Genomic DNA, 25,204 nt, shown 5'->3' on the forward strand with positions numbered 1-25,204 from the left:
AAGACGACGAAGCTTCTTCACAAATATCACGGACCTTTCCGTCTTGTGCGCCAGGTAGCCGAGAACAACTGGGAGGTGGTAGATCAAACTGGGAAAAAACGTGACGTTGTGAATGTGGCGCGTTTAAAGCCCTGCCACGTTCGATTGGGCTCCGATGCCGACGACGCGGACGATGAGTCTGATGATAATCATGAGGTGCGCGATCTCGGTGGTGATGTGCGCGAGGGAAGTGCCAGGAGAGATGACCACGGATTGCATCAAAGTGTTGTGCGCGAGTGCGGCTCCAATGGGGATGTGCGCGAGTGCGGTTCGCGAGTGGGTCAGGAACTCCGTTTGCAACATTGTGTGCGCGGGACACAGACCAGTGTTCCAGTACAGCAGTGCGGAAGCTACGACACGGACACTGAACTTTACTCGGACTGGAAGACATTTTCAAGTAATAACAACGCACAACAGAATGTCAGTGCTTACGAAACGGACACTGAATTGTATTGCAGTACCGACGAGTGAACCTATATATTTCTGTGCCCAATGATTTTGTTTTGTTTTTTCATCTGTTGTTTTTATGTAATTTTTTTAAAGCCTCTCACCTTTTATACACATGCATAAGTGTCCTTAAATAAGCATCTCACACACTTGTTGAATGCAAAACCTTTTTGTATAACTAGTCTATTTCTTGTCGTGTTTTGCAGATAAAACGAGTGGGACACTCTTTTTCGTAGGGGGGAGGTGTTGCGAGAGCAAGGTTTCGCGGAGAATCTTGTTCATTTACGGCTTACAAACGGAGCAGTCAAGGTCGCCCCCGTTCGGGATTAGAAGGGGAAAGTTTACTCGGAAAAGCGTCTAGCAAGAGGCAGGTCCGGCGCCACCGTCTTAGTTTAAGGTGGCGGTCCCACTCCAGTGGCAAGAGCCCGACATTTTAGTCGTTGTTTACTGGCTCACTGTGCTTGCTCTGCTCAATGGAAGAATATGAGTTCTATTGCATTAGAAAGTTTACGTTCTCCGCTTTCTAATGACAACTAGTATTTTCGCCTTGTCTGGAGTGTTATTTCATGGCAATTAAAATAGTGTGAGCAAAAAACAGCGTTTTTGCTGTACAAGCCTCCGTTGTACTGCCAGTGCAACAAAACTGTCCAACATAACGAAATGAAATTTGCTGAGCCTTTTAACTAAGCGTTATGCAAGGTTTCTATGAAGAGATATTGCCAGTAAAGCAATTAGAAATTGATGCACGATCTAATAAAAATGGGCAAAAGAATGAAAGTTTATGAGTAAATAACTTTTTTTCTATTTTGTGCAAAACAACAATATTGAATGGGTTTCCAGGCTACAATGTAAATTATGTGTACGCGAAGTTGTTTTGTGTTCTGATGAACAGTTCTTGAATTATTACTCCTTCAATACGGCAATTTATGGCATTACTTGGTCAGGCATTACCGACGAAGGGACAAAACTATCCAAGCTGAAACTCTGAAATCTTCAATAATAAATCAGCAAGCCTTTCCCTAGGTTTCTATGAAGAGAAAATTGTCGTAAGTTAATTAGAAAATTTGTAGGACAGCAGTGAATTTAGCTCATTTTTCTGCTTGCCAGGTTCGTGCAAATTTCCTTTTTTTGTCTTTTGTAGGCTAATTCACAACAAGTATTGCACATTAGCAGGACCATGTAGTGTCTTGTAATCACCAGTACTCACTAACTTTACGAAGCGGTGCTTGAAACAAAAGATTTTTTAAAAATAATAAAGCTCGCAAACACTTTTTGACGGTGGCGCCATCTGTCAAGAAAAAACATCAAGTTGTTTCACGTCAGTTCCGACGTTCGTCAAAAGTGGCGCTTTTAAACATAACTAAGCCGCCAAAACACGGATGGACTTCTTTAAACTTCAGTGGCTAAATCCTGCTGAAAAAGAAAGAAAGAGAAGGAGAGAGAGAAAGGAAGAAGGGAATAAAGCGTGTTGCACTGTACATCAGGAATGCATAGCCAGCAGGTTAGGCTATTGTGCCAAAGATTCCAGGAATTGCTTGGTTGCTCGCCTTTGTACTCAGGTGACTGTAGAAGCGTTTTTGAAGGACACAAAGAACTGGACCTTGCCTCCCCATATTTTTGAAGCCCGTAGGACATTATCTGAAGCGCGCTTTCCCATCGCAGGGAGGTGACGAGTGCCGGTTGAACTAGGATAACAATGGACTTTTTTTCGGCAGACTAGCCTGCGCATGCGAAGTGGTGCAAGTGGTGGTGACTTGACGCCATGTTTTGGGGGAGTAACAGAGCCAAACAGCTTCTATAAACTGGTCTCTTCGTTTTGGCTGCACCGGCTGAACCAGTTCAAAGGGTGCAGCACCTTCGTCCTCGTTTTGCCGGAGCAGCGCGCGCCCTCTGTCGCACCCTCTGCACTGGCTCCCTCGTTTTGTCTAGGTGTAAGCCTAGTTCCTGACGAGTTCTGTACCGGCGTGCACGCACTCCAAAGCAGGTGCAGAGTAGTGCAGCATGGCGGGCGTCCCCCCAAGGCCAGAGCAGACGACGTTGCAAATAGTTGTTCAGGGCGTTCAAAAGGAAGTTAAGGCACTTCACAATCCCGACGGGTCATTTATGACGGACGCCAACGGTTACGTCTATGAGGCATCAGGTAAGTCAGGCTGCATGCATTGCCAAAAAACGTGGTTAGCGGCCAGGAGTCGTAGTCGGTCAGCAAACAGCCTCGTAGCATTGCTTATGCTATGTCGGTATTTTTAATCTTGGTTTTCGCCCTTGCAGACGGCAAGCGCGTTACGTTGCGGTTCATGGCAGGGAATCGTGAAAATGACCCCCCTCCGGCACAACCGCCGACGCCTTCTCCTGCCTGCGACGGCGACGTTGACAGCGATGGGGCTTTAGCCGCATTTCCAGCAGCAGCCGCGTCGGCTGAAGATGTGGAAGAGCTTTGGAGCGCCCGAAAAACAAGGTTCTTCATCGCCAAATACTCGGAAATGAAGGACTTGGTGGGAAAAACCAGGGCACTTCGGTATGTCATCCTATGTCCAAAATTATTTGCAGCTTTTTATTATTCCGTTTCACTCTAGGCAAGCACCAACAAGATAAGGGCGCATGAAGTTCACAATGGCGATGGTTATTGTTGCCTACATTTTACTGCCAGCAATTTACATTTTACTGCCCCCCCCCCACTGAAAAAAAATTTTGGCTATGCGCCTGACTGTGACATATACGTTTACATATACACACAAACAGTATGTATAGTCACGCACATATATACACAACGAAGGCATTCGTAATGTTTCATTAAGTCAAGTGATCTTCAAAAACAGCGACGGTGCTTTTGTGTTGGGCATTGCACAACCGCTGTCTTGCCGAAAAGGTGCAGCACCTCCAAGCTCAAGCCATGTTGCAAGTGTAGTGCTGCCTTGAGAATTTGCACTAGAGGGAATTGCATGTTGTTATTCTGAGGCACATCTCTAGCAAGTCTCGCCCTGCAGTCCTTGTGTCTTCACTGTCTGTCCGCATTTCTCTCGCACTGCCACTTTTCAAGATGGTGCAGCTCATTGTTAAAAGAGATATGCTTCTTGACACGTGCTACCCTATCTTTGAACCTAGACTGCGCCGTCGTGTCAGCAAACAAGGTTGCGCAGCTGCATGTTTTACAATGCAAAGACAGGTTAGAATATGGCTGTCTCCTTAGTGAAGCTTTATGATCCAAAAGAGTGATTTACACAATGTTCAACTTCTCCAACATAATGCTTCCCGCACAAAAAGAACGTTCGCAGTTATCAGAAGTGTGTGAATAGTGAATTTCGGAACCTAATCAAGTAAGAGTCAAATAGTAATGGCACCAAATAGAATACAAATAGTAATTGAATACTGTTTGAATAGTAAGTAGACCATTTTCAAAACAGCCTTAGAACAGAACATTTTATTTGAAACAAATAGTCACAAACTTTCGACAAAGGCCATTACAGTCAGTTTGAATCTACTCAAAATACCACAATTACGAAAACTAAGGTAATCTCGTATGCAGCAGGAACTAGAATATTCGTAACATTTTGTAATTGTAGGTTCAACTACGGCATTGACTAGCGTTATCAACGTGAGACTTTGTCACCTCACTTTAAATAAAATTGGGACACAAAAACAAAACAATTTACAACCAAACATTGCAGATACAACTAAATATGTAACGGAGCAGATCAACCCGTCATCACAACATGGCCTGCGCACTAAAAGCGGATAACAATGGGCGTTGAAATTTACATCTGCAAGAACAATTTACGCAAACGCAAAACTTGTATCTGTTGCTAGTCGTGAAGCTGCAAGCACTCGTAGTTCCCACCTTTGGTTATTACAAGACGAAGACAGGAGCTGATAAATGCGATACAGCTAAAGTGCAGTAAAAATTGAGCAAGAATGGAGCTTTCAGAAGCGCATTCATTCGACAATCAATATAGTGTAGGTAGTCTTGCAAAAGCTTGGGCTGCGTACAGGTCACATTAGGGATTGAAAGAATGACTTGTAGCTGTTTCGTTGTTTTGGGGTTCTCCCGCCAGTGCCGATTATTAAAAGAATATTTGTTACTTAGAATATGTGCAATTCGATTCGACTTAGGAACCGAATACAGTGCTGTTTGATTCATTATCCAAAATTTTCGAATAATCGAACATCCCTAGCAATTATCCCTGAAAGCTACACATATGAAGTACTAAGGAAAGGTTCATGTGCTACTGCAAGACTTGGGTCACGTTACGTCGCTTCCTTCTTTCCTACTAACTGTGCTTTGCTTTTTTGTTTAGCACAAGAAGGCTTCTGTGGAAGAAGTTGGCTGAGGCCATCAATACGGAGTTCTTGTGCAACGTGACTGCCACACAAGTGGAAAACAAATGGAAGTCGCTGGACAGAGCATATAAAAAGTCAAAAAAAGACAACAATTCTTCAGGTCACCACCGTGTGAACTGTGAATATGAAGAGTAAGTTACGATTGTGTCTTCATATCTTCAGTGATTCTCATAGTGTCTATTACAGAGAGCTGGCAGAAGTCTTGGAAAAAGAACATAGTGTAAATCCAAGGCTGCTCTTGGAGCCTGGAAAAACAATCCTGCCTAGTGCAAGTCCAGAGTAAGTAAAAATTACTTAATTTGTGCTGTAGCCTGGAAATGACATGGCACCTGTACAATTACTTTCAACAGCACCAGCATCACTGAAGCACCTCAAGATGCAGCAGTCCCAGTCGAGTGCAACACAGCATCCAAAGTTCGGAGCAGCACAACGCCAAAAAGGAAGCGCCAGAGTAGGTCCCAAGTCACGCCGCTCTTGGAGGCATTAGAAAAAATGCAAGCTTCGAGAGCTAAGCAAGAGGAGGCAGCAGTGAAACAACTGGAGGAAAGAAAAAAATGGGAAGAGGCAAAGGCAAAGCGGCATGATGAGCGCATGCAGCGATTCGATCGGTTGATCGACGTACTCTCAAATAAGGACGGGTTATAATATGGGCAATAAACTTTTATAACACTAGCAGTGTCTACTCCATCTAATTTGTTAAAAAAAAACATTGCTTCTAGACGCGGCACCCCACTTCGCAAAACATTTGCACACTGAATAAATCGCGAAGCAAAGATGAACTTCTAGCACTGTTCCTTTGCAATGAACTCTCGCAGAGACTGACTGTAGCCTGGCAGACTGCAATCAAAATCTCCTTCACTTTCATCATTGCCCACATCTTCTTCTTGGGGAAGCGTTGCAAGTTCCTCAAGGAAGTCCCTTTCATCGTTGCACATGTTGTGTAGCACACACGCAGCCATAACTATATAGCAGCACTGTTGCACACTTTTTGCATCAACAAGGTAGAGCCTCCTAAAACGCTGTTTAAGCAGGCCGAAGGTGTTCTCAATAAGCACTCGTTGTTGACTGTGTCGTTTATTGAAGCTCTTTTTCCACGTAGGAAAAGAACTTCCATTGTCCTTGAATGGGGTCATGAGCCATGGCATCAGTGGATATGCACTGTCACCCAGTATATAATTGTCTTCACATTCCTGAATTGCGCGTGCAAAGAAGGGGCTCTCCCTCAGGACACGGGCGTCGTGAACCGAACCTGGAAACCCAATAAACACGTTCAGCAACTTGTTCCTGTCGTCGCAGATTCCTTGCAGGATTATCGAAGGCCACTTTTTCCGGTTGAAGTAAGACTGCGTAGATTCGCTTGGAGTGAGTATCCCGATGTGTGATCCATCGATACAGCCGATGGTGTTTCTTGGGCCCTTGCCTTTACTTTTGGCGAGGAAGCCGTTCTTTATGCGGGTCACTTCCGCGCTACTAGGCCAGCAAATTATCTCATCGCTAATAGCGTGTAAGAAGTGAACGACCCGTGTCACACAAACATGAACAGACGACTCGGTAACATCGAATTTGTCGCCTATGGCGTACATAGATATTTGTGAGCCTAGGTACACAAGCGCTATGAGGCATGTTTTTTCGGCACTGATTTGTTGGCGGCCTTGCACTGCCCTTGGGTAGAAGGCTGAAGTCTTGAACTTGGCCCTGAAACTATCAAAAGTCTCCCTGGACAGCCTGAAGAGGCGCTTGAATTCATACTCATGGTACCTGCCGATAATGCTTTCGTACCCGGGTACACGGTTGGCATCGTCGCGCACCAACGCGCACGCGACCAAGATGCACGCATCGTCGTACTCATCGTCGCAGTCACTGCAAACGGCACCGCTGACGGAATCGTCGTCGCTGCTCGAGTCCAGCAATTCCATCGCAGTCACAAGAAGTGCCATCACGGCCGTGTATTGATCGGACAAGGCGGCGGAGGCGGCTATTTTAGGCTTACACTACAAGGTGTTCTCCGGCCTGCACTCACGTCAACTCACGCCTTCGTTTTGGCTGTAGCCGTCGCGCGCTAGTGTCGGCTAGTGCCGAGGCGTGGTTGAGGCTGCACCTGCACTTGCTCGACCGGCGCTGCACGCTCACTGCACCGCTTGGCACCGCTTTTTCTGCACCTGCACTTTTCTGAACTAGTGCAAGCCAAATCGAAGATTCCTAACGTTGCACAGGGCGGCGACAGGTGCGAACTGAAGGGCACCTGGCGTCGTTTGCGAATTATCCCCAAAAATACCAGGCCTACGAGATTTTCCTACCGGGCCGTGGCGGATAACTTCGGAGGCCACGGACTCCCAGTTTCGATTTCGGTGATCTCCACAGGAGGCGCTGTTCGGACCTGAAAAAGGCCCATTGACTCTGATGATTTGAGGCTGGTCCCTTTGTATCGGGCGGGCAAGATTAATTCGCCCTAACCAGAGAACAAAAAAAAAACACCTATCAAGTAAATAAACTAAAACACTCCACAGGCGTACACACCCCGTACCAGTTCGTATAGTTAGTCTGCACGCCTTCAATTTTCGTCCACGGATGGATGGATGCTATGAGCGTCCCCTTTATAACGGGGTGGTGACAAGTACGCCACCAGGCTCGACAAAAAAAAAACAAAAAAAAAACCCTTTTTTTTCCCCTTTTTTTTATGTTGGCCTAATGCCTCTACTTCGATAAATTCTATCTTAATGGAAAAAAAGGTAAATTTTCAGCTTAAGTTCTCTGCCATTTACGGCACACTGTCTATATTTTATTTTTCCAATATTTATTTTTGTCCTTTCTCTCTAATTTTCTGCCACCAATACTCTAACCGTCTCTTACTTATTTCAATCGCGGGTGTGTTCAGCTTTCCATTGTTGTCCCTAAAACCCAAGGCTTCCTGTAGGCTCGTGCCCAAACGTACACCTGGGTGGATATCTCCACATTCAATCAGAACATGCTCCGCCGTTTCCTTATCTTTCCCGCAGCATGTGCATTGTTCTTCTTCTTTACTGAATCTTGCTTTATAACTACGCGTTCTAAGGCAACCCGATCTCGCTTCAAACAGTAAAGCGCTTCCCCTTGAATTATCGTAAAATGCCTCCCTCCTTATTTCATTTTTGCCCTTTCGGTAGTTACTCAAATCCGGTTTTTTCTCCATAGCTGCCATCCAGTAAATCCTCTCCGCCTCCCTGACTTTTCCCTTAACGCTCTTTGTTGACATATGGCTCACAATACCAGCCGTATATTTACTAGTGAGTCTTCTAGTTCTTTTTCTCCACTGTGTGTCCACGCTCTTCCTATACAAATAACGGAACACCTTCTCTGCCCATCTACTCTCCTTCATATTTCTTAGCCTTTCTTCGAACCTTATTTTGCTCTGCGCTTCCCTCGCCTCAAAACCTGCCCACCCCATATCGCCCTTTACAGCCTCGTTTGTCGTCTTCCCGTGAGCACCCAACGCGAGGCACCCAACACGTAAATCACTATCGCGCGCCACCACTGCAACAGCCTTGTTGGATGGATGGATGATATGAGCGTCCCCGTTATAATGGGGTGGTGACAAGTGTGCCACCTGGCTCGACAAAAAAATCTTTCTTTTTTTCTTTTTTTTATGTTGGCCTTTGCAAAATAGTGAAGGACCCCTGGCCAATACCCTTTAGACTAGCTGAGGCCTCTTGACGTCAGAGCGGATGCCGCGTTCTCAGAAATGCCCATTGCTACGCGCTCGTTGTGTACTCAACGGCGCGCTGCGAATCCATTCGTTCATGCTGTCTCCCGTTTCCCGAAAGCGCCGACAAGGCAACTCCGTTGTAGAGGGTGTTGCACCTGGCGCCCACTTTGCAAACTTCTGCTTCCCTGACTGCTTTTCTCGCTCTAAACGTGTTCACCACTCCACATTCATACGAAGGGGCAGGATCAGCACCAAGACTTCTCAAAACGTACTTCAGGAGTGTCACGCCTCATTGTAAGTTTCCTCTTCCACTGAGAGAAAGGAGAAAACGAAAGAAAGGAAAGACAGGGATTAGTGGTAAATGGGAAAAAAATTATTCGTCTGCTAGTCTGTGGTTGAGGCTTTCGTGTGGAAAACAAGCTTACTCGCATATGCGCAGTAACTCTTTTGCAAGCCGTTAGTTAGCGAGCCATATTTCCCCGACTGCAGCGAAAAGTGCGGATGGCTGCGTGAACTCTAGCGTTCCCAGCCACGCGCAGCAAAACAAACGTAACGCGTCCCGACGCCTACTGAAGTTTGGAAACACAGGAATAAAGCTTGCACTGCGCGAAATAGACAACAAGCACACAATTTATAACAACCTATAGCAAAACTAAATTTAGCAGATAATCCTTTTTCTCATGTAGATCATGTGATGTCTTATTTTCTAGGCACCCTTCACTGACCAGAAATAAAGTTTTTCAACCAACCAACCTTCACTGACCAGAGCGCGCGACGTAGCTCTAAGTCTATACAGATAGGTTGGGTTTCGCTGAGAAATAGCCCTTACGCATTTTATTATTCAATACTCCCAAAAGGACGCAATTCGCATCTGTGTTACGACTTGCGCTCTTCGGTGCGGTGCTAGGAGGACTCGTTTTATAGATGAAAAAATTGTCTCTCATATGTTTCGCTAAAGCTGAGCAGCGCATTCGTGTATACGCCTTGTGCACCGCCTATAGAGGTGCCACTGATAGCCACCTGCGCCCCATACATCTGTTTACAGCTGCGCCCCATACATCTGTTTTGGGATGCATGAGGCTCGTAGTGCTCTCGCTAGCAAAAAGGCAAAGCCCTTCTGTCGTTCATGCATACAAAATCACCATTTTTGGCTCACTGCAAGGCACGGAAAAGGGGCTTTGTGTAATGATAGCCAGGAAATAGTGGAAAGGAGCTTTCTGGGTAGCTTCTGAATGTAGCGACATAAGTATCAAGCGGACCATGCGCGACACCCACACTACATTTACAGTCGAACCAAAGCTGCTGACAGTGCAGAAATCTATAATTACTATGCACGTGCACAAGGTCGGCGTTGTTCCACGCGACCCAACACTGCCGGTATTCAGGGCCACTGAAGAACTTCCTCGAGAACTACTCTTTTTCTACTCTTTTTCTTTCTACTCTTCTTTAGCGAGGAAGAGAAAGAGTCGGGCAGGTAGCTTTACCTTTCTGATTCGGTTTCTTCTAGGTTTTTCTTTGCTGTTTTTCAGTGCCTTTGTATTTGTGTTGTTTGTTTTTGGTTTTCTTACTCATGTTCTGTTCTTGTGCCATGGTCACTGTCTCCTCTATATATTTTCGTGCTCTGCGCAATAAACTCAGTTGGAAGTTAGCGCTCGTGTCTTTCGTGTCCTTCTTGTCTCTGTGTCGTCGTTTTGTTCTCGCGCTATAACTATCGTCATGCCATACCAACTAGCCCAAGCTGCCACACTTCAGAAACCAAACCATTATTTCCAGCAACCCTTGCGGCAGCGCGGTTCAGCCGTTCTATTGTAAATGGTTATACCTTACCAGGAGAGAGAGAGAGGCACCTCTTTTCCGGACAGTTGTACGGGAGTACAAAGGCTCTCGGGTCCGTGCCTTTTTTTGTTGCTGTTGTTGTTATTGGGGAGCGGGGGTGGGGGCGCGTCACGCACATTTGAAACGTTTCAAAGGAGATATGGGAGCAGCGGCACCCCCGAATAGAATGGATTAGTTCCAGCAGGAACAGGCTCTTCGCCACTGCATGCTACGACGGCGGAGAGTGCATTTTCCTCCCTTTTTTCCAAACGTGACTTAGTGGCGTCTTCTGGTGGCTCAAGCAGAAACTACTCGCAAGATGGCGACGGTGGTACCGTCACCTTAAGCCATTGTGGGCAGGCACGCGTGTCATTGAGAATGACATGGGGACGCGACCACTTAGCCTGACCGAGACATAGTGGCGGCAGGTAAACGACCATATTCTCCCGCGCTGTTGTTAGGATGTCGGGGCGCCTCACTGTCGCATGTACACCTGGTAAGCGCACAAAGCCCAATGGTGTACCCATCGCTTTTAAGGACGCTTCCAGGAAGCAACAGTTAATGAAAGATCTGACGGGGCCCGAGCGTGGGAACGGCCGCCGACGGTAGTCGGCCGAAGGAGGCAGCACGAGTAAGGTTGGGCAGCACGGCCTGGCGTGTGAGAGAGTGTCACGTGCGGAGGACCTTTCCCTTTGCGTGTTTCATTTGGTAAGGAGGTTTTTACAAATGTAGTGCCTTTTATGAAAGTGTTTCTGTGATTGGTTGTGATTCTGCGGGTCCCAACATGTGATTGGTTTTTGTGAAGACTCTTTGTTCGACCAAGGGTTGAAAAGAGGATGTTTGAACTTGAAAACCGAGCGGAGTCGGGGTAAACAGCGGATCTCACCACGGGAGACCAGGCCATGCAGGCCGAGGAGTATGTCACCATTTTCTATGTTTTGTCTTTATTACCCAGTGCATTTTGTAAATTGAAGTTGCGTTAGCTAAATAAACCCCCAATGAGTGCTCCCCGAAATCATCGTGTTGACTTCTCATCGATTGCCTCCGCGGAGTTTCACCCACACTTATTCGTCTCCCTGGTCGTCTGATGCGCCTAACTTTGAACAACCCCGACGTGTCGCTACAATAGAGTCATGCTATGTCATAAGAATTTTTTAATAAATACCATTGACGATACGGTCACGAGAGCGCTAAGTCGTACGCGGCTGGACGGGTAGATAGATAGATAGATAGATAGATAGATAGATAGATAGATAGATAGATAGATAGATAGATATGCTCTAACTCGCCAAAGGTTCGTTAGGAAATGCTTCGAATTTAGTAAATGAAACTTTCAAAGGTGGTGCACTTTGTGTAATTAGTTTGACTCCCAGAGAAGACTGCCATATAGTTCGGTGTATGAAAAGCCAGGGGGGAAAATTGGAGAGAAATGCTGGCATGCTGCCAGATAACTGGAAATTCTCGGTCGTATAGGGAGAGTGGGTTAAAGGACTAAATGCTTATCCGGCATTTTCTCGGGCAAGTTTATGGCGTGCGAGAATATAGGAGTGCGGGAAAAGTTAGGATAAGTACAATGCACAGCGAATATGACACGACTTCTCTTTCCTCACGTGTAATTGCTTTGCAGCAGTGCAACTTTTTTTTTGTCCTAACTGAGAGCTTTCATGAGGACATCTGACGTGCTTCGTTCGCTTCATGTGGTTTTCGACACAAGAGGCCCGTTTACATAGACCCGACGAGGGCGCGTTGAGTCGAAATAAACAGGTTTTCTGGACTCGCCCTCCCCATGTATACGCGGACGCGTCGGGGCGGAGAGTAGTCGCGGTGAGTCCCGTCGACCCGGAGACATGGGGTAGGTTCACCGAACTCGCCGCGCTCAGAAAGGGCATGTATAACCGGTCGCGCTGAGTTGACGGCTCGTGACCTCTCCCACCCGTCGCGGTCTCCGCTTCCCCTGTCCCCATCACACGTTGCTCTTTCTCTGTCGGCCGGTACACGCGCGCTAGGCACGATGACATCCTCGCGGGCATGACAACCCGGTCGGGGCACTGCGCCGTGCTCCCGACCGGGTTGCAGAAATTAGGTGCCTTTTCTCATCTTCTAACCACTACCACCACCATCCTCGCGGGCTCCACGCACCATGTGGACAGATGATGAAATAACGACGTGGCTAGCTTTAGTCAACGAGAAAAAACTGAGTTATTTGCTCCAATCCTGCAAGGAAATATAAAGAAATAGCAAATTACTTTCATTTTTAAGCATAAACGAGGTACAATAGATATAGAGGTGTAAAATTACGGCAAAATGGTTTGCGGCCGTATGAATTTTTACGTAAGCCGACAGAAATTTTACTCAAAAATGTATATTGCATTCCAATTGAAATTACAAGCCCTCAGATTAAAAATTCATCGTGTAAGGATCTCACTGTCCAGTTCAAAAGCCACAGAAATCAGATTAGCCAAACAGGGTGAGCGTATGAGGCAAGAGGAACACGGTGCACTTAATTGTGGTGGAACTGTACACTTTGTTCCAACAATTTATGAGGGTCTTTAGTCATTTTCATTTAAAAACTGCTTATTGTTTTCAATTTAAAATTTTCAACGAGGTTCAGGGCGCTGCTTAATTCGTATTAGCGACAAGCCACAACTATTGCAAAAAATGACTCGCGTGTAGGGCTTCAAAGGATTTTCCACAGCATCAGGTACACAAATGAAAGGCGTTACAAACCATGAATCACGGCGAATTCCTGGAGAGACCAGCCAGGGGTGAACGGGACGGTGCGTCAGGCTGCGGATACGCCTGCGGCGAGCGCTGTGCCGCAACAGAACCACTGCTGCCATCGCGTTTTGCAGTGTTAGCCAAGACACCAACACAACCATAAAGTACAGCTGGTGCAAACTGAGAAAAAATACCAAGACAGCCATCGCAGTGGCGTGGCGGAGCGACAACTGCGTAAACAACCGCAGCCCACAGCGGCGAGAGGCGAGAGCGCAGGCTTGGAGGAGCGGAAACCGGTACCGAAAGACGGGCTTTCGGCTCGCCTCGACGCAAAGCGTCGCTGCGTTCACCGCTCACCTCAACTCGTCCGTGCGAGTTCATATAAACTCGGGCGCGTCAAGGTAAACAGAACCCGCCACTCAACTCAGCCCGCCCCCGTCGCGTCCATGTACACGAGCCTAAGGTAGTGGGCTTATCGAAATATAAACCGGGCATTTTGTCACTCGAACACTCTGTTCGGGACCATGACTTGGTGCCGAAAGCAACGCTAGGTTATCAGATTGATCAAAGCGATATCAGACATTGTTTCGAGCTTATCACTTGTGATCATCAGCCCGCTGAAGTCCGCCGCGGGACGGAGGACTCTTTCAATGACTTCCAATTCGCCCTGTGCTGTGCAAACTCATATCATTTTAACGCGACAGCATTGAAGTGCTCGTTTTGCAGGAATTCCGGCGTGGGCTTCGTTGGTTGTGAGCGAGAAGTCATCATCTTGTCCGGGACCTAAACATATAGATGCAATAAAATAAATAATAAAATCACAGCATATTCACGGAGTGAATGATGATGAGTGAAGTGAAGCGTCCATCCATACATAAGTCTGTCTGTCTGTCTGTCTGTCTGTCTGTCTGTCTGTCTGTGGATATGCTGTGCTGGCTACGCCGGAGGGATGGACTGCCCTAGGCCATAAGGATCTTCGTCCATAAAACTTCGGTCCCGAGTGAGAATCGAACCCAGGCCATCTACATAACATTCAAGTGATCGAACACAGAGCCATGCCATTGCTCGAAACTGATTAAAAAACACAAATTGAATGTCATATGTAGTGGAAGGAGTCTCCTTAGGCTGCGTAATATGGCGTGACAGAATTAGGTGTAGAATCACGCGAGGCGTCAAAAAATAATAATTATGCAACAAGTGTCTGTTTTAAAGACCCACACAATACGCAAAGAGCTCAAACATGTTCGCGTGTTGCCTATTACGGAAGCGTAATGGTCCTTTCGATGATTCGCAATTGGAGCAGTTTTGGCATTAGTGGTCACTTAGCCATTGTACTTACTGTAGACATTCTAGGATACCTTGACACGGCCACTGTCACGCGTGCAGGGGTTCGTTTCCTTGCGGCACGGTTGAGACATGCTGCGAGAGCCGACAGCAGGCTTGCAATTGCAAGGCTATGCGCACGGGGTCCAATTACTTACGCTATCGCGTTCTACATCTGTTGAAGGCCAAGCTCAAGAGTCCTCCAAGTTTTTTATAACGCTGAATTTATTCGTCGCATCGAACAAACTGCCGTCCTCAGCGGCCTTTCTCATGTCATGGTATCCCTGCAGTCGTCGATCTAATTCACTCTCAGTTACGTGTCCTTCATCACGTGACCTGCTCAGGTGCGATATTTAGGGGCGAAGCTCCGCCCCGCCATGGTGGTCTATGCTAAGGTACTCGGCTGCTGATCCGCAAGTCGCGCGATCGAGTCCCGGCTGCGGCAGCTGCATTTCCGATGGAGGCGGCAACGTTGTAGGCCCGTGTGCTCAGATTTGGGTGCACGTTAAAGAACCCCAGATGGTCGTAATTTCCGGAGCCCTCCACTACGACGTCTCTCATAATCATAGAGTGGTTTTGGGACGTTAAACCTTATATATCTATCAGGGGGTGAAGCTCCTTAAGCCGTGAGTCGTGCGTCCCCGATGTATGTAGCAATAGTAGTAAGTAGCCACCTCTCGTTTAGACCCTGGAATGTCCGCTAGATGGCGGTACTTGTATGTGATGAATATATAATGAAAAGATGCGGATGGCGGTACTTGGAGTGTTCACTAGATGGACAGACGAAAGCATGGATGGACGGACGCACGGACGGTGGTTATTGTGATTTTTCTTCGAGATCAAGCAGGTGCATTGAACTACAGCAGAAGCTGTGACTGACGTGTGCATGCTAATCTTCGCCACGCACGACTCTCAGTAAAGATATATAGCGATAAAGCCCCCCCCCCCCCTCCGTTCAATAGTGCGTGCTTCATCATTTATATTGCGATAGCGACTACATGCGCAATCTTCGCTGCTTTTTGCCGTCGCCGCCGCCGTCATGCACGTATATATATATATATATATATATATATAGGGAAAGATGCGCTAGCCTTCTCTTTCTGTGGAGCGAACATCGCCTTTCCAGCCGGGTTCGTCAGTGCGTGCGCTTATCTCGCCAGTGAACAAGGAGGAGGGCATTTATGGTCGTCGCGCTATCGCGGCAACGATCAGCCTGCGCCATGTGCCCCCAATGGAGGCAGGAGTTTCTACAGGCGCTCTCAACACGAGAAAATGGTTCCACAAGTCTACTTGGAGCGGCCGTGTTATCTCACTCCAGCGTTTTGTAGAATTACGTGAGATTGGATCTAAATAAGTTGACTGCCAGCCTCACTTCGTATATCAGCGCCGTCACTACGCACGAGCCTTGTTGTGGTCATCTATACTTTGGCCGCGCCGCGGGAAACTTGGTTACTTTGAAAGTGCATGTTTATTACACCTAATATATCTCCTGAAAATGGTAGCCTTGCTTCGTAAAACATTCGAATATGTTGCTATCGCATTCATTACTTCGCCCTTTTGGCGAAACCGGGACTTTTTAAATGTTAATATTCATTAGGATATTGGCTACTCCTGTCGACTATCTAGCCTATGAACTCTGATCTTTTCATGTAACTCTTAGTGTTACGCCTGCGATTTTTCGTTTCATCGCACGCTTCGTGTTTCTTAACTTTTCTTTCAGTTGCATCGTTATTTTCTAGGTTTTTGCGCCATATATTGTTGCTGGCATTATACAGTCTTCGTACATTTTTTTTTTCAATTTAAGGGCGCCGGTAGATTGCCAGTCATGAGTTATGGCATGTGTTTCATATTCGCACCATCGCATCTTTATTATTCAGTACTATTTGCTTGAGTATATATAGGTATACCATTATAGCAGTTGAGTTAGTCCTTGCAGTCCTGTGTAGAACAGCCTAACACCCACTGGCAGGGACCGAACCTGTGACGTATACCGCACAATTACTCCATAAAATGGACGAAGGGATGACCGCCGCTGCAGCGCAGTTGATAGAGCATCGGATGAGGGGCATTGCACACCGGGCCGTTTCGCGGGCTTCTGTTGCAACGCGAAAAAAAAAGACAACATGCGACTACGTGCCTAATGCCGTCAGCCAATAGTCCAAAGGTTCGGTGACTAAACATCGTTAAGTCGCTTTTCGTGACTCCGTGTACACAATTGAAGTATCCTGCATACAAAGTCGTCCTTACTGTGGGTCACGTTTTTTCGTAGAACCCGGCACGAGGCATACAGATGACACCCTGAAGAAGCGATACGAATCCATCCCAGACTTTAAAGGCATGTCAGCAGCTGACTGAGTGGTACGCATAGTATTCGCCATAGCCTATTATGCAGGCTTTACTTTCCCCTGAACTAACCATTCATATGTTAAAAGTTATGGGTGTTTTACTAGCCAGTGGTGCACGAAAAATGAAGAAGACAATGATTAGCCCAAGAGGTAGACGACGTAGGCGGAGCTAAAACACATATGCTTGGTTTCAGGCTTGGTACCACTAGTGCCTGATCTAAAAAATCTTTCTGAAAACAATGTAATGAATGGCCTCGTGGTCAGGTCCTTCTGTTTTCTCTCGTTGCCCGTTAGCAGCAGTTTTGCTGTGGTAAACACCAGCATGCACTGCATAATTCACCCCTTGCCTCTTTCTTTCTTTCTTTCTTTCTTTCTTTCTTTCTTTCTTTCTTTCTTTCTTTCTTTCTTTCTTTCGTCTCGCTCATCAAAGTTATTTTCTTTCTCACCCCACGAAAACACACCTGTTACTCCCTCAGTGCAATCATATCATCGTATTTCTCCGCTTACTATGATATGCTGTTTCATCTCTGCATACTGTTATGCAAGGAAGTTACGGTGTTAGGCAGTTAAAATATTGTATTGTAACGTCCCCGAGCAGGGAAGGATGCAACTATAGTCCGTCCTTCCCGAGGCCACGGTGCGCTCAGTGGTGCAACATGTAGTGCAAAGTCGCGGGCGTGATTCTCAGTTATCCCGTCCAAGGATATTGAAACATTTTTATTGATCCTTAAGCAGATGTTGTGAGAGTGGTGGGATCCCCATAGTAGTACAGTCCTGGTCGAAAGTTCCCAGGCCATGCTTTCTTAGAAAAACGTGGGATAGTGGCTTGGGCTGTGTCAAATGACAATGTAGGGTCGCGTCGATACAAAAGACAAAAGTGGAAAATCCCGCAATTTCATGTCGCGAAGAATTATATGCGAAAATCACATAGGCGAATGCGGCGTTCCAGTCCCAATAATCTTGAGAGACGTACGAGAGAATCTCTGTGAACGTGCGGTTGAGACGTTCAGTTAGGCCATTAGTTTGTGGTTGGTAGGAGGTCGACAGACGATCAAAGGAGGTCGTCGACAACTCTGCACAAGAAAGAGCTGTCACGGTCTTTCGGGATGCACCGAGGAAGAGGACGTTATGAAGAAAATCAGTAATGTCAGTGGCGCAACTAGATGGCATGACCTTCGTTATCGCGTAACGGGTCACATAATCTGTGGCGATGGTGATCCACTTATTTCCCGGAGTCGTCGTGGCAAAAGGGCGAAGCAGGTCAAGGCTTACGTGATAAAATGATTCAGAGGGAACTTCAATTGAGATATCCAGCGGGCGGCAAAGGAGGTCTTTTCCGGCGTTGGCAAGGTCGCAATAGCGACATATTGACGCACGGAGTGGCACAGTTCAGGCCAGAACAGACGTCTCACGCGGTCGTATGTGCGCGAAACCCCGAGATGTCCCGCCGTTGGTGCGTCGTGAAGTTATTTAAACATGGCAGGCCGTAGATGACGAGGAATGAGAAGTAGAAGCTCCGGGTCTTCAGTGCTGACGTTGCGGAGGTAGAGGATGCCGCCATGCAGCACGAACATACGGTATTCAGCGTCATGGCTGTCAGACTGGATGGCGTCGATGATGGTGCGCACTGACTCATCGTTGTTCATCGTTGGACGTTGTTCAGTGCGCACATCACTGATGTCAGTAAACGTCATTACGCAGCTGTCTGGATCATGCACGACCGGATTAGGAGGATGCACCAAATGACGAGAAAGATAGCCTGCATCCTTGTGCAAATGTCCAGACTTGTATATCTGACGTTAAAAGAAAATTCCTGGAGGCACAAAGTCTAGCAACCAAGAACTTCAGTCGGGTCCTTCAGAGAGTTGACCCAGCAGAGGGCATAGTTGCCCGTAACGAAGGAGAACATGTGGCCACATAAATATAGCCGGAACGTGGAAACAAACTGAAGCCAAGCATTCCCTCTCGGTGATGGAATAATTTTTCTCGGAGGGAAAGAGCAGGGGGCTGATGCAATATATCACGCACTGTCTACCGTGGGGCCGCTAAGTGAGAACTACGTCGATACCGTGCCCACTGGCGACGGTGCGGACTTCTGTGGGAGCAGATGTATTGAACTGAGCAAGTGTGGAGGCGTAGTGAGGTAGCGGGAGTGATGAGAGCGGTGAACGCCTGATCCTGCTCGGGGCTCTATGACAATGCGGTATGAATTTTCAGCAGGTCTTTGAGTGGCCTAGCAATGTCGGCGAAGTTTTTCACGAAGCGATGAAAATTAAAGCATAGGTCGATGAAGCTCCGAACTTCAGAACTAGAGTGGGGAAAGCTGCGGACGGCGAGGATCTTTTCGAACCAGGTTGGACGCCGTTAGCGTTTACAAGATGGCCCAGCACGGTAATCACGGTAAGGTGGCCAAGTTGGCATTTCTTAAAATTCAGTTGAAGCCCGGCTTTTCTGAAGACTGCAAGAATTGCAGCGAGGCGCATCAGGTGGCTGTCGAAGGGGGAAGAAAAGTCCATCACGTCGTCAAAGTAACAAAGACAAGTAAACCACTTGTGACTGCTACAGAAGAGAGTCCATCATTTGTTTGATTGTCACAGGAGTGTTGCATAGGCCAAAGGGCATGACCTTAAACTGGTATAAACCGTCAATTGTTATGAAAGCCGTCTTTTCGCGGTCCATTTCATCGACCGATTATTAATAGACGTGAAGTATGTAGCCTCGTGCAGGCAGTCCAATACGTCATCGATGTCCTTTCGCGTGATCTTGTTTAAGGGGGGATAGTCAACGCAGTAGTACAGAGCAGTGTAGAAACAGTGGCATACACCCACGCTGGGGGATTGGCCAAGAGCTGGGTATAGTTTTAAATTAAAAGTCGTCAACACAGAAGCGCCAGCTACCGTCCTTTTTCTTCACAAGAATGACAGGGCTACTTGGAGGTTCGATGACACTTTTTGCTGAAGATTTCGTCGACTTCGTTTGGATAACTCTGCACTCCGTGTGGGAGACATGATTGGGGCGCCGGCGAATAGGACTGGCGTCAACAGTGTTTATGCGGTGATGAACGGTGAATGTTTGCCCTAGAGGTCAGCCGTGAAAAAAATGGCGGTGTATGACGCGAGAAGGCGACAGATGTCATCGGCCTGTGCAGAGTTAAGGTCGACTGTAATCGTTTCCTATAAATCATCTGGCGGAGAACAGGCGGAGAACAGGAATAAAAACTTCTTAATATGAAGTGGTCGAATCATCAAGCTGTCGCTGCAAAAAGCTCATTCGTTGCTTGTTGGTCCCGCGGTAGCTTTGTCGGTGAAAAACAAAACGCGCTAAAGGAAATATCCGGTGGCTGTACTCTTCTTCGGTATCCCCGCACAAATTTCCGTGACGTAAATTTTGATGTCACCTGCTTGAGCATGCATAGTTCCTGATTGGCAAAAAATGAAGTGAAATGTCTCACTAGGAGGCCAGATAGTTGACATACCTGGTTTCGGGAAATTTCTTTCAGCCAATGTCTCCGCAATACGAAAAATGCACTTTGAAATCCGAGACGTCACGCGCAGAGATTTGGGTGCGAAACTTCGAAATGAAACTCCGAGGTTCATTCTCTCCTGTATGAATATGATTGGGGAATTAACGAGAATATAATTATCAGAATACAATATATCCATTTTAATCGACTTGTGGTTTTACAAACTGTGCCTTTTCAAATGGAACGAACGCAGTCTCGTCCGTACATCCGCGTCCGGCACGACATCGACCCGGACCAAGTGTGCGGCGTGCTAGTCCAGGAGTGGCTGTTCTCGGCGCCGCGCATCGCCCTGGTGCTCATCTCGCACGTGGGACCGCTGGGCGACTGGGCGGACGCGAGGCGGCTCGAGGGCTTCCGGCGAGGCCTGCTGCGCGCCGCCAACGCCACGCCCATGTGGCTCCTCACCAACGGCTTCAATACGGGCCTCGCCAAGCTGGTCGGCGACGCCGTGAGCCACGAGCTGCGCCGACGCCAGGCACTGCGCTGCCACAAGCACCCGAACCGCACCCGCGCCACCCTGCCTCCCCTGCGGCTGCTGGGCATCGTACGGGAGGACATGCTCGTCAACGCCGACCTGCTCGACGGAAGGGTGCGCTTTTGGGCATTTGCCGACATATGGGAAAGATTCATGATTTTGACTAATCCTTTGCCTCGTGTTAGGTTTACCTTTCAGTTTAATATAAGGCCCCTTGTCCAAGTTTTTTCCAAGTGGTTATAAGTTAGTTGAAAAGTTACGAATATAAATTATATGTGTAAGCAACTATGGGAGTGTTCAGTTAAGTTGTTAACCTTGAACAGAGTGGAATATGTAAATAAACAAGTATAATAACATGCTTTGAACAAGGGCATCACACATTGTGGCATCATGTGTGTCACTTTCTCAAGAAAGCGATTTCTCAACAAATATATATTTCTTATTTAAGTTTCAAAACTTGCCTTTAAGCATACTGGGTCATCATGTAAAAACTATGCGCATACGAATTTGATGCAGATGAATGATGAAATTGGCCATGAATCGAGCAACCTTCGCTCGTTTTTTCTGTAACATGAACTATAGTGATGAGCCCGCACCTAATTTGGATGTTTCCTTGGGCAATGAGAGCTCATGGAACATTACGTGGGAGTGTGAGCTTGAGAAGTGATTATTCTAATCATTACGAACTATGTCTAATAAACTACACTATTTATAAGTCACTTATGCACTCCCTGCCTGAAAACTGATCTACGTGGATATATGTATGTATCTAAATCAGAACATTGTGCTGCGTGGCAATTGACCCAAGTTTAAAAAAATGGTGCATACATAGCCATCGAAGCTGACTTTGAACAAACAATTTCTCGCTGGCGGTCAAGCGCAATGACAGGATGGATCTGGCACCCTTGCAGCAGACAGACGTCCAGATCGAGAACGAGGGTAACCGGCCTGACGAGGGCAAGTTTGAGCTGAACCCGGACCACTCAAACTACGTGCTTGTGCGGGACGAGACGGTCAACCGCACGGGGCTCAACCATTTTGTGCTGCGACTCGAGCAGAGGCTCATAAACCTCTCCGACCAGGGTGAGTTTCGCTTGCAGGGCGCGCATCTGCGCATTGAATGTTGCCGTATGATGTCTTCCAAAAATCTTGAACTGAAAGGTAGGTGACAGCGCTATTGGAATTAGGACTTAGGGTGCGCCAAGAATTAAGCGGCAAGAATTTCGGAGGACTGATGAGCAAGATTACAGCAACCGTTGGAAAAGCCCCATGTGTGGTGGTCTTCAGTATGCCAATGTTTCCAGACCAAAGTATTCTACAAATATCGTATCTAGTTTCTTTTTTTTTTTAATTAACTGGACAGCCCGTTTCAACGTCCACTGTCATCTCTGTCACCTTATAATCTTTTGCTTTGCGTGCACAAGAAGCGGACAATCCACAAAACAGTGTATTTTTGAAGCCATATCGACACGCGGCACAGCCTGTCCCTCGAGGCCTTAGAAATACTGTGACCGCAGGCTGGGGCACACTTTGTGTTCCTGTAATTGGTTACTGAGATTCTTGAGCTAATAAGTTACGACTTGAAGATACTCGAGAGGCATCTTGAACCAATTGACATATACGTAAACAGCACCAGCGGCGGCTTCCACTGGCGGAGGCGACAAGGAAGGTGGTGTGGCCGAGCTACCGCTCATTGCGCTGCTCGTGTCCGGAGGCGACGGCTGCGCGCGGCTTGTGCTCGAGCATCTCAAGCGACAGCTGCCCGTCGTGGTGTTCGAGGGAAGCGGGGGACTCGCCGACCTGCTTGCATTTGCCTACCGGGAAGTCCAAAGAAGGTGAGCTGCCATTCGTACGTGTTATCTCGCGTTTATATAGTCTTCTAGATGCCGGATGTATATAAGCCATGGATGAGTATGCAGCATCCTTGGTTTGCGCACCTGCGCGAATCACGAATCCATTTTTTTTTTCGCACAATCTAAGCTAACTTCAGCCTGAAGTAGTGTAGTTGACTGCGGGGTGGGGAAGCCCTCATTCGGACGTTAGTTTGGTTTAACAACCAACGAGGTAGACAGGAACAGACTGCACTTTTGTTACTATAGCAATTATGGATCCCCTCGAGGAGTTTTTGTTGTCGTCCTTGCCGTCATGTTCGAAAACCTCCCTCCGCAAAAGGCCTAAGAGTTTTGCCGGGTGGCTGAATTATGTGACAGACAGACAGGTTGAAAGACAGACGGTAATGCTTAGCCGCGGTTAAAAGTGCACGAGCGGGCACAACGAAGGTGGCTGAAGCATAGGTCAAACGATCCGGCCAAACTCTGCCCTTCGGAGGGCGTAGGCGAAAACATATCAGTATACGTGTTAAGCGGACTGTCGAATGCTGCTCGTGCATAGAGGGAACGCCTCGTGCGTTACGAGCACGGAGGGACGCAAAAGGCGGGGAAGGGCTGTAGCTCGAGCAGCGACTGTGAACTTTGGTTCTATGGGATGTGGTCGCGAGCGCTGATGCGTGTGCTGTTTCGGCAGGCATCAGCATGCAGCTCGTATACCTAGGATGCTTTGATGCATATTTCTTCCGCTGGAAGATGGGGACATCTGCGGCATTTACTGTAGCGCGGCTGCCATATTTTTGTCGGGGTACTTGTCTTAGTACCACTCTATGGCGGCTCCACTGAAAGGTGCGGGACGGGGGGCAAAAAATGGTGGCGCAACGATATCAGACAACACTTGAAAGAAAGGCAACACTTTAAGAGGGGCGCACGCATCGATGTACGCTATGTATACCCTTCTACTTGCTGCGCTTCCCACACGAAGAGACTGCGAAACCTGCATCTTTCCTTGAAGGGGCCATATTTTCTGACACCAGCATTTTGTGAGACGGCGACTAAAAAGGTAGCTGCCAGTCGTATGCGTATGTAACCATACAATTTGTTTCTATCGCATCAACTGCTTTAGATTTGTGGTAAAACTGCGATTTTTTTAGATTAAAGGGCCGACACTGGCAACACTTTTCCAAGTAATCATCGAATAGTGTCACTGTCGGAGTTGGCCTCACTAATTAATTGTTAGCTGTATCGTGAGAAATTATAAATTTTTTAGTTGGTTGGATTTTTTAGTTGGATCTGAGCGTAGTTACAAGGATTTATTGCATGCTCCAAGTGTTTTTTGTTCTTTTTCGTACCCGCAAACACACTGCAAGCTAGACAGAGAGGTATGACACAGAGAAACAGGCTATGTCAGCTTGTGTTGCATTTTCCCTTTTTCTTTTCATTTTGCTCTGAGGACAATCATGCTCTTGCGGTATAATAATGCGCGAGCTATTGTGGCGGCACAACTGTAGGCCATGCCCAATTGAAATTCACTGATGGCCGATTGTTGGTAAACATTTCGTAAGTGCTTGGCAACCGGTATCGTCAGCCAATCAGTGGCAGCACAAAGAGGGACCTTGGTTACCACGGTAATCATGCTGCACAAGAAGTGCTATTGTGTGAAAGTCCCACCGAAATCTATCACATTAAGAAGTTGACGTGCAGTGGCTTTGTCCTGCGTCAGCTTGACCGACAGATTATGGCAAAATATAGATGCTAGCTCATTTTGAGGCGAGTTCAATTAGCTGAACAACAAGAGATGCTGGCAAGTCGGCATTTAGTAAAATAAGATACATTCAGTAGACATCTTGCACGTCGCTCGCACAATAGGTAACAAACGATAAGTACCCAGACAACACAGAGCCATTCTTTGGATTCCCCTAGGATGAGCTGCTTCGAATGTGTCGGAACTTTAAAGATGTCCCAAATAATTCTCAGAAACCTTCATTAAGGCTCCAAAATGAGACAAAAACGAGATACTTAGGACATCCTGCACTTAGGACATCTAAGGGATCATAATAGGATTATATTTGGATGTTGCACATTCCACTGTATCCAGAAATTACCAGTACATGCAGCATTGGAAGGACGCATGCTAGTTAGTAGAAAGAACTGTCTTTTTGAGTCTTGCATTATTTTACATGTTTTTAATACCCCTCAACGTACTCTTCCAGCGATGCAGTGCACTCCTGTTTTTCCACATGACTGTAGGCCTATAACATGTTCAGTGGGTCTGTTTGCTTGTTATTTTCCAAATCTTGAAAACACTGCTTCATTATGTATTCTCACCTGCTTATTTAATATGCGTATATTTATGAAGGGTTGCCCAAGTTCTATATATATTTACACGTGCGTTAAAAAAAATGATCGCTGAAGATGTACACTAATTCATGAAGAAACGTGCATATACATGTGAGAATATCAGTAAGTAGATTAATTGAAATCGCACGAGATGATATATACCATCTTCATTAAACATCCCATAAAGGGACATGAATGGGTGGATGCATGCATCCACCCATTCACGTTCTATTCCGGGATATTTAATGGACGTCCGTTGGCTAAAGTCTACGGGACACTCACACGACTTCCTTTATTGGATGTGGGACTTAGGTACTTGTTTGGGGCATCCTTAGG

The 25,204-nt window shown here is 46.9% G+C and overlaps 2 protein-coding genes across 5 annotated transcripts in view; both read left to right on the plus strand.

Annotated features, from left to right (window-relative positions):
• The window catches only part of LOC119170801 (transient receptor potential cation channel subfamily M member-like 2), a 257,355-nt gene that overhangs the window by 123,138 nt on the left and 109,013 nt on the right, over positions 1–25,204 (plus strand). For 3 of the 4 annotated variants that reach the window (XM_075886642.1, XM_075886640.1, XM_075886643.1), the window contains exons 3-5: positions 20,421–20,816; positions 21,614–21,785; positions 22,333–22,537. In XM_075886642.1, coding sequence (XP_075742757.1) covers positions 20,421–20,816; positions 21,614–21,785; positions 22,333–22,537 — 773 coding nt within the window. The remainder of the gene's footprint in view (positions 1–20,420; positions 20,817–21,613; positions 21,786–22,332; positions 22,538–25,204) is intronic. The other variant, XM_075886641.1, reaches the window with a different exon arrangement.
• On the plus strand, positions 48–6,313 carry LOC142796315 (uncharacterized). The gene is made up of 4 exons (XM_075886645.1): positions 48–3,001; positions 4,779–4,952; positions 5,008–5,100; positions 5,172–6,313. The coding sequence occupies exons 1-4, from the start codon at positions 2,718–2,720 to the stop codon at positions 5,464–5,466; spliced, it is 846 nt and encodes a 281-aa protein (XP_075742760.1). The 5' UTR covers positions 48–2,717; the 3' UTR covers positions 5,467–6,313.

This window comes from Rhipicephalus microplus, chromosome 2, assembly GCF_043290135.1.
Source record: "Rhipicephalus microplus isolate Deutch F79 chromosome 2, USDA_Rmic, whole genome shotgun sequence".
Classification (NCBI taxonomy): Eukaryota; Metazoa; Arthropoda; class Arachnida; order Ixodida; family Ixodidae; genus Rhipicephalus; species Rhipicephalus microplus.